General features: G+C 40.1%; 1 protein-coding gene across 4 annotated transcripts in view; it reads left to right on the top strand.

Moving 5' to 3' along the window:
- LOC122064092 (lysine-specific demethylase 5B) overlaps positions 1-19,679 on the top strand; it is a 61,834-nt gene that overhangs the window by 26,249 nt on the left and 15,906 nt on the right. For 2 of the 4 annotated variants that reach the window (XM_042627801.1, XM_042627804.1), the window contains exons 9-22: positions 3,356-3,511; positions 3,621-3,809; positions 3,901-3,972; positions 4,581-4,676; positions 5,879-5,965; positions 6,082-6,198; positions 6,297-6,504; positions 6,635-6,699; positions 17,059-17,117; positions 17,219-17,350; positions 17,447-17,606; positions 17,692-18,027; positions 18,841-19,023; positions 19,167-19,228. In XM_042627801.1, the coding sequence (XP_042483735.1) occupies positions 3,356-3,511; positions 3,621-3,809; positions 3,901-3,972; positions 4,581-4,676; positions 5,879-5,965; positions 6,082-6,198; positions 6,297-6,504; positions 6,635-6,699; positions 17,059-17,117; positions 17,219-17,350; positions 17,447-17,606; positions 17,692-18,027; positions 18,841-19,023; positions 19,167-19,228 (1,922 nt within the window). The remainder of the gene's footprint in view (positions 1-3,355; positions 3,512-3,620; positions 3,810-3,900; positions 3,973-4,580; positions 4,677-5,878; positions 5,966-6,081; positions 6,199-6,296; positions 6,505-6,634; positions 6,700-17,058; positions 17,118-17,218; positions 17,351-17,446; positions 17,607-17,691; positions 18,028-18,840; positions 19,024-19,166; positions 19,229-19,679) is intronic. The other 2 variants (XM_042627802.1, XM_042627803.1) reach the window with 1 other exon arrangement.

Raw genomic sequence — 19,679 nt, 5'->3', positions numbered from 1 at the left:
TTTGATCACAAGTGGTTGGTGGCGCATTTCAAAACAAGGGTTTGGTATCTTTTTTTGTTATCCTTTGAAGTTGATGAAAAGAAGGAATTACTATATAAATGTAAGACAAAATTGAGGTTGAATTTGTTCTTACCAAATACTATGAAGTGCACTGGAAACTAAGGTTGGATTTGGGGATGATTAAGAGCTTAACGGCTCTGACCTTAAGGGTTTGAGTTAGGATTTAGAGCAGGGGCTGTAAGTGGAGAAAAGGGGCCAAGTTGTTAGTCAATGGGATAGAATAATTAAATTCATGTAGAAGAGGACATAGGGTGAGAAAAAAATAGAGTTATGTCTTGGGAAAGTCAGTATGGTCGACTAAAGAAGCCATCGCAGTTTAGTAAGAAGTATAGGATTGATTATTGATGGAGTAAAGCATGGGAAGGGCCTATGCTAGACTGTAGATATGAAACAAGGCCACTTCTAGCAAAGTCAAATTTGAGGGTTCTTCAATCTGGTTTGAATATATAATCAGATGACTATGGACCAGATGTGAGTCTGACAATATTAAAGGGCTATAGTGTTGGTTATTGGGCTGCTGCTAGTATGAAGGGGGATGATGACTTGCCAAAAACGGTGGGGTGACATGAATGATGTATTGATAGAAAATGAGTTGCTGCAGAAAAATGGACTAAAGAAACCAATTGATTTTATAATATGCGCAGAATTCTTCAGTTGATTGGAAAAATACTTGAAGGCTGTTGCAGCAATTGTAAGAAATTTGAAACAGACCTCTGAAGTCTAAACATTATCAAGTAATTTGGGATAAGAGAAATTGTAAGAGATTACAAATAATAGACTCGATTGATTGATTGTCAAACATAATTGAGTGGTTAGAGATTAGAAAAAAAGTATAGCTGTCAAGGCATCGCCCAGGAGGCTTGGTGCCCAGGCGGTTTTCCAGTTCTTCGATGACTGGCCACCAAGTTGTCTAGGCATCCATGTCCCAAAAAAGAAGTAGAAAAAAGAAGGGGGGGGGGAGAGGGGGTAGGGAAAATAGGGGGAAAGGAAAGTCCGAAAGGGCGGAGGATTGAAGAATGAGAAGAAAAATGTGGAGAAGCAGTAGCAGCTGTGAGCCTGCCACTACCACTAGAAGAGTCGCAGTGGCAGCGACTGTCATCACTGTCCACCGCCGCAATAGTTGAAGACAAAAGCAGAAAAAAAAGCAGCAGTCACAAAGTTGGATTTATAGCAAAAAATAAAACAGCCATTGCTGCTACAACCACCGCTGCTGTCTTTGCCAGAAGTGAAAGGAGGAGTAGGAGGATGAACTGGATGGTACATACCTGTAACTGCCGCTGCAATGACCACCTCTTTGCTTCCGCCGTCTATATCAAAAGAGGAAGAAGAAGACGCATCCTTTGGGTTTCATTTCTCAAGATGATAATTTTGAATAAGATATTCTTTAAATTTATACATTGCCCTCTCATATTTAAAGTTAAAAAAAAAAATGAAAATTTCATTTTATATATGAGTCCTCAAGTTACCTCTTAAAGGGGCGAAATTTCATTTTTTAAATCTAAAACCCCCTTTGTATGTGTGCACCATAGTTGCCTAGGTGCTAAGGAGACAAGGTGCTTGGCCACTGCTTGGCTTGCTTTGGTGCCATGACAACGATTGTGACAAAGAGAAGAAAAGAGAGGAGAGGACTGTTAATGCAGTCCGAGTTTGAATTTGGTTCAGATTTTAGTAATGGTTTGGTTTGGGCCTTAGCTTTTGGACTTTATTATTGTAATGGGATGACATATAAAGCCCGAAAGTTGGGGGTGTAAAGGGGTGCACGGAAATTAATATTTTATTAGTGGTCTTAAGGCTGGAGTCCTAGTTTAGGAAGTTCTATTTTTTGCTGTCCTAGGTAGAAAATTAGCTTGTTTCTTGGTTATTTTTATCCCTATGACTGTAACTGTCCTACCCCCTCTCTCTACAAGAGAGGTAATGGATTAATTTTATTTGATTTTGTGAGGGGACTAATGGCCTAGTTGACTCCTTTCTCTTTTCTCTATGAGGTAAGAGATACTTCTCTTTTTCGTCCTCTCTCTCCTCTCTTCTCCCCCACGGCTGGAAATTTTCTTTCTTTCTCTTTTTTTTCTCTCTCCCCTTCTTTTCCTCCTATTTCTTCTTTGGACAAGCTCAACAGATTTCCCTTTCCTCCTCTTTCCATCGAATGCTACTTCTCATCCTAAATCTTAGGATTACTTCCCTACTTTATCTCCCCAAATTTTACCCATCGATCTCTCAGATTCTAGTTGGATATTTCTTGATTAAAATCTCGAATTTCCGATGTTAAAATCTAGTGTTATTCAAACTCTGGTATCATTCTTGATCAACTCTGACCATTATATCTGAGATCAGTTTTAATCACATCTATCCATCAGATTGGATCACCTTCCTCCCATCTCAAGGAGCCCATCACTTGCAGATCCATCTAACGGATCTGCATCAACTGTTCAGTGTTCACTACTATCAAAACGTAGAAAAAGACCCTTTCTCAACCATAATCAGTTATCATCACATTATTGAATTAATGAATTGAAAGATTCAAAACTAAAACTAATCCTTATTATTATTAAACAATTCCTAATTGGATCAACTTAAGCCACTACTGTTAGTCTGAAACTAAACATTTTCCCAATCCTAATCTAACTAGCACTCAAAAACTTAATTACCAGCTAAACTAAAACTCCCAATGTGACTCAACAATAGCTTACTTAAATTACTAAAAACTGTATTTGCTAGAATAATAATTTTTGGGATTACAGTAAATAGTAAAATCAGGAGTTATTAATTAAAAAATATCGTGGTTTGCAAAATTTAGTGAATACATACCAAAGAAAGCAGATTGACAAATTACAGTAAGGATGCTCCTGCAGCACATGGTGCGGGTCATTGTTGTTGGGTGTGAAGCTAGGGGGCTTTCACCTAATTTCTTTTATATGGCTGCTTCTTTTGCTTGATTTACTTTTCTTCCTCTACTCTTTTCTCCTTTTCGGGGGTTTACGTCTCTTACGAGTAGTCTTCTGCTTTGTTTCTATGATTGAATACATATTGTTGCTTGCCTGGAGAAAAAGGAAAATGGTGGCATTTATGACTGTTCTTCTGTGGAGATATCTATTCAGAACATGCGATAGCTCTTATAATAGTATTTGTAAATAGTTGTGTCATTCATTGTATTTCATTCCTTTTTGTTACTCACGTGTGTTTCCATTCTTATGGAGGTAGAAAGTATTTTTTGTCATATTTGGCAATTCAGTGATGGTAACTGGCTAATTATCCAATTAAATTATATTTGATTCCTAACTTTACTTTCTTTTTTTAGCAGGTGAAAGGTGGACTTGCCAGTCAGGCCCAACTTGCTGAAGAATGGATTTTGAGTTCATGCAAGATATTGCAAACTCCATTCTCAAGGGCTGCTTATATTAATGCACTAAAGGAAGCTGAGCAATTTCTTTGGGGTGGTCTGGAAATGGATCCGGTATATTATAAATTGGTTGTTTCTTGTAAACTTCTTGAATACCTTCTTGAGGAAAGCGATATTAATTCTATACAAACATCTGTGCAACACTTGGACTTTGGATATGCAGGTTAGGGACATGGCAATCAATTTAGTTAAAGCTCAGAAGTGGGCTGAAAAAGTAAAAGATTGCCTATCTAAAATTAAGACCTGGTCAGGTGATAGCAATAATAATGTAAAGGTGTCGTTGGGAGATGTGGAGACTTTGTTGAAGGTTAACCCTGTGCCTTGTAATGAGCCCGATCATCTTAAGTTAAAGGTCAGGAAGTTTGGGTACATAATATTTCGAGGATTTTAACTTCATCTTGGCACATTTGCAGTTCAACAGCTGTTTGTTTCACTCTATACAGGCCTATGCAGAAAATGCGATGATTTTAGTTGGAGAAATGGAACAAGCTCTTTCAACATTTTCACATGTCTCTGTGAGTAAATAAATTATGATTTTACTTGTGTTTCTTTTCTTTCTGGTCTTGGATGATGTATTGAGAACCTTCCCCCATTTATTCTGGTAACCCCAATTTTTGTGGTACACCATGACAATACTCAATTTCTTTGGTGAAAAATATAACAAATCTCACTTGTGTGTGTGTGTGTGTGTGTATAACAAATCTCCTAATGTTTGGACCACTGATGATCATATGTCATTCATCTTTGTCCTTTCTCTCTTTTAATGATTTTTCTTTTGATAAATCAATTTTCTAGATCTTCTCTATTTGCATGCATTTAATGGTTGTATAGAAGTTGTCTTGTACCAGTCTCGTCATATTGAATGACTTGTTGCTATCTGATCATTGTCATGATTTCTGTCCATTTGCTAAATCTATTTTGAAGGTTACTGTAGAGTTTTTCTTTTATTTTTATATTTTGGGTAAGACTAATTTATTTTTGTTTTGAGCTGCCATGTTACTTCCTCCTTTGCTTGCCCCTTGCTTTCTCTGTTGATGCCCATTTTTCATATTTCTATTGAGTAATTTAATGGTTCTGATTGACATCTTTTATCTCCTTGGCACATTCTCAAATTTTGATGCAGCTCGCTGAACTGGAAATGTTATACTCCAGGGCAAGTGTGTTGCCAGTTTATCTAGAAGAAAGTGTTAAGTTGGCAGATGAGATTGCTTCAGTAAAGGTATAATCTACTGGCACATTTTGGACAACAGCAGACTACTTATGCTCTGTACATTGTCATTTCTTATTATTATCATTTTGTGTAAGAAAATTGGCTTGCATTTATTTTCCTATGTTGAGGATCAGTATTTGCCTTTTAGTTTTTCTTATCGTTAGTTGTTAGAGTCATGGTTCTATTGTGTTTGATGATCACTTGATCATTTAAAACTGGCAAAATACTGTGCTGACCTATGACATTTTGTAGAAATCTTGATATATGTTGGAATTTACAAATTGCAAATTGCTTTACTTCCCCTTTGGCTTTCCTCTATTGGTATGTACTACTGAGAGAAGACAATTGAGAGAAAGGGTAACTTTTATAGAACTTCGAGGCAATTCCATGCTCTGGAAACTGTAAAAAAAATTCAAGGCAGAAAATTCCTTATTATAATCTTTTTCTTTTTGCCTTATGTTTCTAAAATCTTCAGGGTTTTCTGAGCTGTCTCCCGTATTTACCTTTTCAGAAGATTTTCAAATCTCACATATTTAACCCCTTCCCCAAAAAGTTATAGGATGGAGATCTCTCCATGGTCTGTGGATATATTCTGTCCAATTGTCTCATTTTTGGACTGCATGGTGGCTCAACTGGCACTTAAACTTCATGGACTGATTGTGCACATACCAGACTCTATTTGCGACATGAAATGAATCCTAATTTTAGAATTAACTGTTTTAACGAGGCCATATAATGTCTTTTTCGGAAGCTAATTTTAGAGCATGAAGAAGAAATGGTTTTTTTTTTTGGGTGAATGAAGAAGAAATGGTTGGTTTACCCATTCAGAGGAATTCATGCAGAGGACTCACTTTAACATTTATAATTTTATATACTGATGATGACTGCACTGGTGAGAAAGTGATTGCATGTTAAGGACTCTAAAAGATGAAAGGGATTTCTTTTGTTGCATTTCTTGTTTCTTTTATTTGGGGTGAACTTGAATTGATATTCTTTCATATTGACACATTCTTTTCCTTTTGCACCTGTTTTATAGTTTGATCTTTCTTCTATACTCTCATTTCCATTTGATCTTTCTTCTATACTCTCATTTCCTATTACAGTAGCTTAGCTTGATGCGTTAATGGTTGCGCTACAGTTCAGAGTGATGGTCTTATTTCACTCTTTGCTTTCATTTTATTTCCACTTTGATCCCTTTGTTGATTGCTTAGGTTTGGAGGGAGAGTGTACAAAAATGTGTCTCAGAGAAAAGACCCGCTGCTACTGAAGTAGATGCTCTTTACAAGTTAAAGTCAGAGGTGTATTACTTTGCTTCATTCTGTAATGACAATTCATTCTCTTAATTTTTTGGTGCCTCTGAAGATATGCTTTTTTTTTTTTTTTAATCTGAAATCCGAAACTGTATATTCAATAGATGTTGGAGCTTCATGTTCATCTTCCTGAAAGAGAGTTACTGTTAGATCTTTTAGGACATGTTGAAGCATGGCAAACTCGATGCAGTGAGATATTGAAAGGGCCGATAAGTTTGAAGGTTGTTACCTTGTGGAAGCTCAAATAATTTATTTCGTGTTTCATGGAATAGAGTAATGGCTCTTCATTGATAGTTTTCTTTTTCCTGTGTGTGTGTAGGAAATTGAAGTTTTTCTCCTAGAATCAGATGGTTTCTCAATCAGTATTCCGGAATTGAAGCTTCTGAGGCAGTATCATTGTGATGCTGTTTCCTGGATTTCCCGTTTTCATGATGTCCTAGTAAACATCCAGGAAAGGGAGGATCAAAGAAATGTTATTGAGGAGTTAACTTGCATCTTGAAGGCTGGGAAGTCATTGAAAGTGCAAGGTCTGGCTCTTTAGCGACCATGTGGATATCTTTTTTTTTTTTTTTTTTAACTATTCAATTAACCAAAGATGTTTTAGATTCTCTATACTTAAAAATATGGATCTGAAGTTAAGTTCTTTTCCTCAAACAGTTGATGTTTTGCCTCTTGTTGAGGTAGAATTAAAGAAGGCATGTTGCAGGGAAAAAGCTTTGCAGGTAATGAAATGCCTGCTTTTATGTTTCTATGCTTGTGATCACTATTGCAGTACTTTCTGCATATTTCTCACAGCTGAGAAGTGATAATAATTTGTTTGCAAATTTTCTTCTTGTTAGAAAGCATCGTAGGAGAGGGAGGAGACCGCAAGATAGCGCAGACTCCTCCCCACGATAAAGTTAGTTCCCCAATTGGGGTAGGAGTCCAAGTACACTAGGACTTGTGGTAATTTACTAATTAGATTAATTAGTTTCCTAGTTTGTTTCATATTCCTAGTCAAAGTAGGACAGCTGTCCTACTACTACTGTAGTTGAGAATTATCTATTTAATAAGAAGAGGAGGGCAGTCCAATCTACAAGATTGAGTCTGCCCACCATAAAAGGCTCTCTCACTCTTTTCTCTCTCGGTCTCTCTCCCTCTCTTTTACTTATTCTACATTTTCTACATGGTATCAGAGCTTGTCTGGTCCACACAATAACAATTGGTCCTACCTTCTAACCTCCTAGTTAGAAAAAAAGAAAAAAAAAGAAAAAAAAGGGTCTACGACTTCTGGTCTCTCTCTAAGAATCTCGCGGCTCCTTTAAGGGGGTGTTTTTCATCCCCTAGTTGGCTGAGAATGGGAATGGAGGACTGCATGTGAGAATCTGTCATATGTGTTAAAAGAGGTGATTCAAATTGGTAGAAGAAAGTCTGGTTTTGGAATTCTTTTGGATTGAAGAAATTCTGGATTTTCCTTTGAATCGATCTCCAGAAAATAGGCCAATCGAAGTCAGATCTGTTCAAGGTTTTGCAGGCTGATTTAGTACCTTCTAAAGAGCCTTTGATCCTTAGCTGAAGGATATCTGAGCACCTCTGCTGCTGGAATTGAAGATTACTGCTGTTTTCTCTCTCTTGAAGACCTAGAATCAAGAAGTTTAAGAACTTTGTATCTGACCATCAGAATCTGCCAGGATTTATAGGTTTTTGTTGCCTATAAAAGAGCTACACTCGACCCAATTTTCAGCCCAAACTGAGGTGTGCAAGTCTCAACCGCAACTGCCCAGGTTAACTCCTATCGTAGGTTCTCTCTCCTCATTCTTTGGGTCTGTTTTTTTTCATAATCTGGGTGAAATTGTAGAGTCTATCTCTGATTATGTTGTGCTAATATTTGGACCTATTTAGTGCCAATATTAGGGGACTAGTTTGAGTACCATTGAGGGTACTATTTCTGGTTTTTTGGGGACTGTTCTGAACAGTACTTTGCTGTTATTTGAGGTACTGTTTGGAGTATTTTTGAGGACTGTTTTGAACAACTTTGGGGGTACTTTTTTGAAGGAACTGCTTGCTGATCTTGTGTGATTAGATCGATAGTTTGTTTGATCCTTTTCTGTGTGCACTAATGGCTGACACAGAAGGGAAGAAAGTTGTCACAGAAGTGATGTCTTCATCATCACATAGACTTACAGAAAAGAAACTTGTAGGAGCTGCCAATTTCTATCAACGGAAGAAAATTGTGCAGCTTGTTTTGACTGGTCGGGATCAGCAGGATCATCTTACTAAGGAAAAACATGCCACTGATGCCATATGGGATATGGTTGATGCATGTATTCTCGGACATCTACTGAACTCAATGGATAACTCCATAGTCGATGTTGTTACCCACATTGATACTGCGAAGGAGTTGTGGGACTATCTGAATATTCTATACTCTGGACAGAACAACCTTTCTCGTATTTATGAGCTATCTCAGGATTTTTATCGGACTGATAGGAAGGGTCGACCCTTAACTCAGTATTTTGCTGATTTCAAGAGGATGTATGAAGAGCTGAATTCTCTACTCCCTATTAGCAATGATGTGAAGAAAATGCAAGACCAGAGGGAACAACTTGCAGTTATGGGTTTCTTGAGAGGCCTTGGAACATAGAATGACTCTGTTCGTTCTCAGATTCTTGGAGGACATAAGGTGGCATCTCTTGCAGATATCTTTTCCCGAGTCTTACGGGTATCTCGAGAGACTTCTCAGTATTCTAATCAAGTGGAAAATTCTGCACTTGCAGCACAGGGTAATAATGGAGGAACCTCACTGGGTACAGGTAATGGTAGTAATAAGGGACAATTCACTGGGAACTCCTCCCTTGGTAATTCAGGGACAACATGCACATGTCATCATTGTGGTAAACCAAGAAACATCCAACGATTCTGTTGGAAACTTCATGGCAAACCCCTCAAAAGCAGTTTGCCAATTCAACCACCGTTGACGAACCTGGATCGTCTAAGGGTAGGATTGTCAAAATGACCGATGAAGAATTTGCATGGTACAATCAATTTCAAAATCCAACACTTTCACCTTCCACTGCTACTCTTGTTCAGACAGGTAATGCCATTTCGTGTCTTTCCTCTTCTTCTCGTCCCTGGATAATCGATTCCGGTGCTTCAGACCACATGTCTGGTGTTTCAGGTATATTTTCCTCTTTTAAGAATTCCTCTGCTAATGTCACATTGGCCAATGGCTCTATTGCCAAGGTCAATGGTACTGGTACTGTTTGTCTTAATACCTCTTTATCCTTGTCATCTGTCCTTTATTTGCCTGAGTTACCATTCAACCTATTATCGGTAAGCAAGTTTACACAAGCTTACAATTGTTCTATAACCTTTTTCTCTGACTCATGTGTTTTTCAGGATCTGACGACGAAGAAGATGCTTGGTAGAGGTCGTAGGGTTGGGGGATTGTACCTTTTTGAAGACAATGCACCTTCCATAGCCTGTTCGGGTACCCTGTCTCCTCATCAGGTTCACTGCCGGTTGGGTCATCTGTCTTTACAAAGCCTACAGAAACTTGATCCCAGTTTTAATTCTCTTTCTAGTTTAGAATGTGAGTCATGTCAGTTTGGAAAACTACATCGTGTTAGTTATTCCCCTCAGGGTAATACAAGGTCTGCATCTCCTTTTTCTTTGGTACATTCAGATGTATGGGGTCCTTGCCCTATTACATCTAAGTTAGGTTTTAAGTATTTTGTCACTTTTGTTGATGACTACTCCAGGACGACCTGGCTTTATTTAATGAAAAATCGTTCTAAGTTATTTACCATATTTTGTGATTTTGTTGCTGAAATACAAAATCAATTTGGCATGACTATCAAAATTCTACGAAGTGATAATGCAAAGGAGTACTTTTCTGGTCCATTTTCTGAGTTTGTGGCTAAATGTGGCATGATACATCAATCTTCTTGTTCAAGAACCGTCATTTAATGGAGGTTGCTAGGTCACTTATATTTGAAATGAAGGTATCCAAATATTTTTGGGCCGATGCTATTCTCACGGCTGGATATCTTATTAATCGTATGCCTTCCTCTGTTTTGTGTGGTGGTATTCCCTATTCCTTGCTATTTCCTTCTGACCCACTTTTTGTTCTTCCCCCTCGTGTTTTTGGTTGTGTTTGCTTTATTCGTGATCATCGGCCAGGTTTATCAAAGTTGGATCCTCGAGCCATCAAGTGTATCTTTTTGGGTTACTCCCGTTCCCAAAAGGGCTACCGGTGTTATTCTCCAGTACTTCACAAATACTTTGTTACTGCTGATGTCTCCTTTTTCGAGTCCACCCCATATCCAAATGAGTCATTTGTTGGGTTTGAATTGGATGATGATCTTCCCCTTTATGTTCTCCATCACTCTAACATGCAGGTTGCCACTGAGATAGAGGTACCTCCTTTACAGGTGTATACATGACGAGTTGGAGAAGCAACAACACCCCTTCTCCCTGCGACACCTACCTTATCATCTTTGTCTACGGATCCCACTCTAGGTATTCTTCTTTCTGATTTAGACCTTCCTATTGCACAACGTAAGGGTGTTCGGAGTTGTACCCAACATCCTATTGCGGATTTTGTGTCTTATTCTGGCTTATTATCTACTTTTTATTCCTGTCTTTCTACTATTTCTTGCCATCCTGTTCCTAAGACTCTTGCAGAGGCACTGTCTAGTCCTGGGTGGAGGAATGCTATGAGGGAAGAACTACTTGCATTGGACGAAAACCAAACTTGGGATCTTGTATCATTGCCCCCTGGAAAGAAAGCTATTGGTTGTCGTTGGGTTTATGTGGTTAAAGTAAACCTTGATGGTTCTCTTGCTTGTTTGAAGGCTCGATTGGTCGCCAAGGGGTATGCTCAGGTTTATGGGGTTGACTACCTGGATACTCTCTCTCCTGTAGCCAAGCTGGCTTCCGTGCATGTTTTGATTTCTCTTGCGGCCTCATCCCATTGGCCGTTATTTCAGCTTGATGTCAAGAATTCCTTTCTTCATGGTGACTTGCATGAGGAAGTCTATATGGAGCAACCTCCAGGGTTTGTTTCTCAGGGGGAGTGTGGAAAGGTTTGTAAGCTCAAGAAGTCCTTGTATGGCCTAAAACAGTCTCCTAGGGCGTGGTTTGTAAAATTCACTGATGTGGTGTGTGCATTTGGACTATCAAGATGTGATAGTGACCATTCTGTGTTCTATTGGAAGTCCGACAGAAAGAGGATATTTCTGGTTGTTTATGTTGATGATATTATCATTATTGGAAATGATGTTAAAGGAATCCAAAGTTTGAAGGCATATTTGCAACGACACTTTCAAGCTAAGGATCTTGGACGGTTAAAGTACTTATTGGGAATTGAAGTTGCTCAGTCAAGAAAAGGAATTTCTTCATCTCAGAGAAAGTATGTGTTAGACCTGCTCTCAGAAACAGGTATGTTAGGATCCAAGCCCATTGATACTCCAATGGATCCAAATGTGAAGCTTATGCCTGAAGGAGGTGATGTGTTAGATGATCCTGAGAAATACAGGAGGTTGGTAGGGAAGCTGAATTATGTAACGGTAACTCGACCTGACATTGCCTTCCTTGTTAGTGTTGTGAGTTAGTTTCTTTTGTCCCCACATACGTCACATTGGGATGCCGTTGTTCGTATTCTGAGATATCTTAAGAAAGCTCCAGGACGTGGCCTAGTATATTCAGATCATGGACATAGTCGTATTGATTTGTTGGCGGATATCTTGTGTCTTGGAATAGCAAAAAACAAACTGTTGTGGCGAGGTCTAGTGCTGAATCTGATTATCGAGCCATGACCCATGTTACTTGTGAGTTGATGTGGATAAAACAGCTTCTAACAGAGCTTGGTTTCGGTTGCACTGATTCTATGCAGTTATGGTGTGACAACCAAGCTGCTATTCATATTGCTTCTAAACCAGTGTTCTATGAGAGAACAAAACACATTGAAGTCGATTGTCACTTTGTTCGTGAAAAACTACAACAAGGAGTTATTTCTACAAGCCATGTTCGCACAGGAGAACAACTTGCAGATGTTTTTACCAAGTCCTTGGGAGGTGGTAGAGTGGATTATATTTGTAACAAGCTGGGCATGATTAACATCTATGCTCTAGCTTGAGGGGGAGTGTTAGAAAGCATCGTAGGAGAGAGAGGAGACTGCAAGATAGCACAAACTCCTCCCCACGATAAAGTTAGTTCCCCAATTGGGGTCGGAGTCCTAGTACACTAGGACTTGTGGTAATTTACTAATTAGATTAACTAGTTGTTAGCTAATTAGTTTCCTAGTTTGTTTCATATTCCTAATCAGAGTAGGACAGCTGTCCTACTACTATTGTAGTTGAGAATTATCTATTTAATAAGAAAAGGAGGGCAATCCAATCTACAAGACTGAGTCTGCCCACCGTAAAAGGCTCTCTCACTCTTTTCTCTCTCGGTTTCTCTCCCTCTCTTTTACTTATTCTATATTTTCTACACTTCTTTTCCTTGTGCACTTGTCATAGATATGATTTTATCTATATTGGATCCCTGTGGGAAAATTATGTAACATATACTGTTTTGGAGTCCTGTTCCCGAAACTGCTCCTGCTTTGAAGGGTTGGATGTCCTATAATATGCTTGTTACTAGATATTGTGTATTATATGCTTTTGTAATCTTATTCTATTGTACACAACTGGTGATAGTGTCAAGGTTCAATATTTTCTGAGATCATTGTGCGTAGTTTAGATTTTATTATGTAAAGGGCAATTACCTAGTGCTGGTCCCGCCTATGGAGGGTCCTGGGAGGGGTGAGCTTGGAGACGATCCTAATCTTTGGCTTTTTTGTGCATATTGGCAGTTCTCAAGACTCGAACATGGGCATTTGCCCTGGCAGCCCGAACCTTTTACCATTGCTCCAACCAATGGCCCCTAGTTTATTTTATTATGTGATGATAAGATGTAATAGGTTTCTAGCTTCTCCCACTGTCACTTTGGCCTGTATACAAAACTCCCCCATTACCCTTTTTTAGAAGAAAATTTTAACTGTCTGCTTGAGTCATGCTTCCAAGTGCTAACCATATTTACTGTATACCATGGTTCAAAAACTCGCCGAAAGTAGCCCACAAAGCCTGGAACTTTGCCACCTTTGGCAACATCTTGGATCAGGTTCTTCAGTGTCAGGGCAAGCTCAACCTTATCCAATCCAAACTCCAGTTGGACCCTCTCAACCCCTCATTGGTGGAAGAAGAAAATCTGGTAGCACTGGATCTTTCTTCCCGCCTAAGCCAGGAAGAATTCTTCCTTCGCCAGAAATCCAGAATCAAATGGCTTGAGCTTGGGGACTCTAACACGGCTTATTTCTATCGATCCCTCAAAGCCCGCACCAATGCCAATTCCATTCTCAAGCTCACCTCTTGTTCCGGTTGGATCCCCCTCTCCCAATGACATCAAATCTGAAGCTGTCTCGTACTTTGATGATCTCTTCCACCCTCCACCTAACACTTCCTCCCCCCTTCCCCCAACTCCCTCAACAAATTCATCCCTGACCATCTTTTGCCATCCCTCCAAGCCATCCCCTCCGATGATGAGATCCTATCTGCTGTCCACCACAAATCCAACAAGGCCCATGGTCTGGATGGATTTAGTATGGGCTTCTTCTCCCCCTGTTGGCATATTATCCGAGACGACCTCATCTTTGCCATCCGAAGCTTCTTACTCAACCCCTCTCAAATCTTCGGCATCAATCACTCCTTCCTTTGTCTCATCCCCAAGAAGGAAGGAGCGCATCGTATGTCCAACTTCAGACCCATCTCCCTTTGCAACCTCCTTTACAAGTTTATTGCCAAGATCCTAGCCAATAGGATCCAAAGGGTAATCGACTCTCTAGTCAGTCCAAACCAGTCTACTTTCATTGCTGGTAGAAGCATTTCGGATAATATCATCTTTTGTCATGAGATTGTCCGAGGCTTCAACCGTAAATCCCACTCCCTTGCTGCCCTTATGAAGATAGACGTTCACGGGGGCTTTGACTCGATCCGTTGGGACTTCATCTCCTCTATCCTTCTTCAAATGTCGTTTCTCCCCTCCTTCGTTAACTGAATTCATTCCTGTATTTCCTCTCCTCGCTTTTCTGTCCTCCTCAACGGAAGCCCTGCCGGATACTTCTCCTCTGCTGTTGGCATAAGACAAGGTTGTCCACTTTCTCCCTTCCTCTTCTGTCTTGCCATGGAAGTCCTCTCTCGTTCAATCCAATCCTCCACTAATCATCACCTAATCTCCCCCATCCCCAAATGCAAATCCCTCATGCTCACCCACCTGGCCTTCGCTGACGATCTCATGATCTTCTCCAGAGCTGATCCCAGCTCTAGCTCCATTTCCAATATCATGTCCTCCTTTCGGGCCTTCGAGTCCCTCTCTGGTTCGAAAATCAATCTCCTTAAATCCAATCTCTACCTTTTGGGAGTCTCAGACTCCTGCTGGGCCCACTTTCTTGCCACCTCTAGATTTGCTCCTGGGACACTCCCCGTTAAATACCTGGGTCTCCCCCTAATTTCTTCTCGGCTCTCTCCCCACCATTGCTCCCCCATTCTTGATTCTATCCAGAAAAGGCTTTAGATTTTGAAAGACAAACTCCTCTCCTATGCAGGACGCCTCGTTCTCATCAAATTCGTCCTCCAATCCCTTTTCCTTTATTGGTCGGGCATTTTCCTCCTCTCCTCCATCTCTAAATCCATCGACTCTCTTCTTTGTGCTTTTCTCTGGAAGGGGCAGGAGGCCACTCGTTTCCTCCACCCTATGAGTTGGTCCAATGTCTGCCAGCCCAAGCCTGAGGGAGGTCTGGGTCTCCGCAAAATCAAGGATATCAATGCGGCTGCCATCTTTAAACTCATCTGGAAAATCATCACCAAGCAGAATAGCATTTGGGTCTCTTGGGTTTATTCCAATCCCCTCAAAAGAGACTTCCTCTGGACTGTCTCTCCTTCTATTGATGCTTCCTGGATCTGAAGGTGCATTCTCAATGCTAGACTTCATGCCCTCCCTGCTATCTCTTACACCATTTGCAATGGTTCCTCCACCTTGCTCTGGCTTGACCCCTGGCACCCCACAGGCATTCTCCTCCCCCTTGCCTCCCCTAGAATCATTTCCTCTATAGGCTCGTCCCGATTAACCACTGTTGCCTCCATCCTCTCCCCTTCGGGCTGGGTTCCTCCCCCTCTCCCTCCCCCTTTGCCGAACCTCTGGGCTGCTCTCCCCCCCATCCCTCCTGGACATCGCGGATTACTGGACTCCATCACATGGCTTCCCTCCCCCTCTGGCCACTTTTTCTCTTCTTCTGCCTGGAACTTTGCCCGTTCCATTGACCCTCTCTTGCCTTGGCGTAATCTCACCTAGTTCAAAAGCCACATCCCTCGCCATAGCTTCACTGCCTGGAAAGCTCTACTATCTCCCAACTCAGTCTTTCCTTAACTTCCGGCGCATTCAGGTTCCCACCTCCTGTTGTATGTGTTGGCATGGCACCGAAGATGTTAATCATCTTTTCTTCTCTTGCCCTTTATCCGCCTCTATCTGGAAAAAATGTCCTTAGTTATTGTTGGCCTTCAAACCGAACCATTCTTCCCCTTCCCCGAGAATGGATATGGGTAGACATGACCTTCTCTGGCTCCACCATTTGTGACACTGTTGGGAAACTTGCATTTTGTGCCACCATCAACCGCCTTTGGTTGGAAAGGAATCTTCGAAGATGGACTACCAACTCCCGTTCCTTGGAAGGGATTTGAAAGGCCATCTACTTTGATGTTTCCTCCAAAGTTAGATCTCTCACCCACCGCCCGGTTCGTGACACCCCAAGGAACAGGTTCATTATTGTTTCTTGGGGTCTTTCTTCTTCTTTCATCCCCCCCCCCCCCCAAAAAAAAAAATGACTGTCTCCCTTAGTTAGTGCCTTGGTTTGTTAGTTCCTTGTGGTTTGGTCACCCCCCTTCCCTTGTGGGTTTTGTATTTTGGTTTTTTTCTGTTCCCCCCGGGGTGGCTTCTCCTTATTGGCTTAAGCCCCCCCCCCCCCTTTCCCCCTTGTATATTCTCTCTCTCTTGGTAATGAATTATTTATTCATCCAAAAAAACAAAAAACTCGCCGAAAGTTCGGCGAAATTTTGGTGATTTCGAATGGCCCAGATGAAGTGCCACACGAATTGAAGGAATGACCATATTTCAGTAGAAATTTTGGTCATTTCATTTGAAATTTCGTTTATTTCAGCCTTTTATAGGGCAGCTGTAGGACGTCGAGCATTTCTTCCGGCACACTATGACATGGCCTGCATTTTTCATACAGTCAAGAGGAAAGTTGGCGTCAGCACCGTTGGTCCATGAGTGGGCTCGATCCTCCATGTCATAGTTTGTGCTATTAGCCATTAGGATTGCCTGAGGGGGCCCATTTTGTTCTGATGTTTTGTACTCATGTATCATCAGTCACCATACAATATTGTATTGTTGGGACTTAGGACTTGTCTATGTTACATGTACTTTGTACTATTTCATAATTAATGAATATTATGTTTCTTCTTTCATGGTGCATAGTTTACTTGTTTACTTGCCTTTTCTGTCTTCTAGTGCTAAAACAATGTGTAGAAAGTAGAATAGACAATATTACACAAGGTCTACAATAGGGTTTGGTGTATACTGCCAACCAAGGGAGCAAATCCAATTCACCACATTTTGTGACTTCTCTTGCAGTATAAAGGTTTACTATGTTTATATAGGTTAAAGTAAGATTTCCTTGAAGTATTGGAGCTTAATATGCCATCGCACCCCCCCCCCCCGGAAATGGCCGATTGAAACATCATGCAAAAGCTTCTGTTTCGGCAAAATTTCAGTCAGGCTTAATCGACACTGAAATCCGAGTTTTTGAACCTAGCTGTATACTACGAGCTATTTTCATCCTTAGCTGGGTGCACTTTATCTGGCTTGATGCTTTGCATTATCTGAACATTTGTATTCTTTACCTGTTGGATATGAAACTAGTTTAAAGTTTTGTATGATTGTTCCAGAGCTCTAGACTTTTTTCTTTTCAAATGCTCCAAATTACACTACATGTAACTACTGCGCAGGCATTCAGTACTCGGATGTCTTTGGACTTCTTTCGGCAAGTAATGGAAGAGGCTTCACTGTATGTTGGTTTCTTCTTGTATCCTCTGCTTCCAAAAGTAGCACAGGAATCAAGATATTTTTAACTTGCCTTTGATAATTAAATTTAACTCGATCTTACAGATTAAAAATTGAGAATGAGAAGTTATTTATTGATATTTCTGGAGTACTAGCTGCTGGAATTTCTTGGGAAGAAAGAGCTAAGCATATTCTCGAAACTGTGGGTCAAATGACTGAGTTTGAAGAAGTTCTAAGGTTTTGAATGTCTTACTTTGCCTTAAATTTTTTTTGGTACTGGTTTTATTTCAAGTGCTCTGTACTTGTTATACCTACTGCTTGTGGATGTTTCAGGATGTCGGAGAACATTTTTGTTATTCTACCTTTTCTGCATGATGTCGAGGATGCAATGGCAATGGCTAAATCCTGGATGATGAGATCTCAACCATTCCTTTTGTCTACTCATCTTACTGGGCATGCTTCAAGTTGTTTTATGAAAGTTGATATCCTGAAGGTATATTCCAAGTACTAAATGAAGCTAGATTTGGCTAAAATTGATGGACTTTGTATAAAATTGAAATATGCTCGATGCTTTGCAGGAATTAGTTGCTGAGTCAAAACTTCTGAGGGTATCTTTAAAAGAACCGGAAATGCTCCAGAGGATTTTGGAGCATTGTGAAGCATGGGAGCATGACGTGCATTCTCTCCTTGATTGTGTGGAGTCTGTGTTTAACATGCAGGCTATTGACATTGAAATAATGAATGGGCTTACTGAAAGAATTGAAGGCCTGGTTGCTAATATTAAGAGAGCCACAACAGCTGGGTTATCCTTTGGTATTGACTTTGATGAAATCCCAAAACTTCAAAATGCTGCTTCTGCACTAGAGTGGTGCTTGAAGGTCCTGTCATACTGCTCCAGTGCTCCTTCGCTTGAGGTGGTGATTTCTTGTTAAAGAAATGCTTGCGTTATTGAATAAACTTGTCATCATCCATTTTACGTCATTGCATTATATTTTAATAGTACATTTATTTTGTTCCCTTGTATGTGGAACACAGTAACTTGGAATAGGTTTGCTCCTGGCCTGTATTGAGTTTTTCTTCCGTATCTTTCTTCTTGACTTTAGAAGACCTAAATTAGACTATTCAGCAAGCATTCAGAAACATAGTCAGGTTCCCTTGTAGACTCTTCTCATTCACTACCAAAGTTCAAAGATGTAGTGGGGTTAGAGCTAAACTCAGTGGCTTACAATTGTCTGTTGTTGTCTTTTTTATGTGCATATGAATGGTTTGGTAGGTTCCATCATAGGCAGAGGAGTTTTGGATTAAGAAGGGAAATGCAACAGAAATCGAGATAATAACAAAGGGTGGTTTCATAAGCTTCAAGCCCTTGCACTACATGCTGTTCCTATAGACCCCACATTTTGTTAGATCATCCATACTTGGTGCATTGAAGTACAATATGTGAATTAATATTATCAAATGCCAAAGAGAAATTGATATGCAATAGCATTCTGATTCCTTTGTTGGTTCTGTTTCCCTACTTGTTGTCAGTGTCCAGCTCATACTGTTGCCTGGGAATTGGAGAGAATCCCTAGGATTTGAATCTGGTGGATTAGAGAGTGTTCTCACATAAGGATGTGCTTTGAAAGATATTTCCATGTTTTGAAATTTATTCTCTCTGCTTTTGTGGTCCTATCTCATGTTCCCTATTTTATTTGATGAATGAGTACATTTTGTGCTTTTTATAGGAGGTTGAGAGCTTGATAGAGAATGTAGAATATCTGCCAGCCCTATTTTCCTCCAGCATTCTGGGAAGTTCATTGCTCAATGGAGCAAGGTGGCTGGAGAAAGCATTGAGGGTGGTTCCAGAGCCATATAGACAGAAAAGATGCAAATTAAATGATGTCAAAAAAGTTTTGGATGAAGCTCAGGTATTCAGTTTCTTTTGAAGCTCTATTTAGACTGATTATACTGCAGTAAATTTAAGCTCTTACCATCATTTTACCTTCTATTGTGATACTGTTTATCCTTAATGCTGTTACATTACTTATATTTTGATGCCGGCGAATTGCAGAGGATTAAAATTCCCTTTCCTGTGATGGTTGGCCGACTTGTAAATGCTATTGAGAAACACAAGTGAGTATTCTGATTGTGTGAGCAATTATACTCCCCTGCAAAATTTGTATTTCAGTTCTCTCCTGGATGATTGTTTTAATAGTGGTTCTTGCGTTGTAGTCTTGTGTTTCCCTTCAACTATATTTGCATCGAAAAGCTAGCCTCTTGTCAAAAGTATATTGTAGAAGACGTGATAGTAGTCCCTGCTATGTGGGGGTATTTGCATGCTTCTTTTCTAATATCTACATATTAATTTATAAACTAGAGGCCTCTTTGCTATATATGATCCAGTCGTATCATTACATTGTTTGCCACCTACAAGGGGACCAAAGTTGAGACTTGTTGGCTTTTCCTTTTGTTATCTCATATGTGGGACCCTTGGATACTGATGTTCTTTCCCCTTTTCTGGGTTATTTGCTAATTCTTGTATATATGCCAGTGGTGACAGAATGGGAATGGGACATTGTCTGAG

This window comes from Macadamia integrifolia, unplaced genomic scaffold (assembly GCF_013358625.1).
Source record: "Macadamia integrifolia cultivar HAES 741 unplaced genomic scaffold, SCU_Mint_v3 scaffold1517, whole genome shotgun sequence".
NCBI lineage: Eukaryota > Viridiplantae > Streptophyta > Magnoliopsida > Proteales > Proteaceae > Macadamia > Macadamia integrifolia.
Note: the sequence above shows the minus strand (reverse complement) of the source record. Positions and strands in the feature narration are given on the sequence as shown.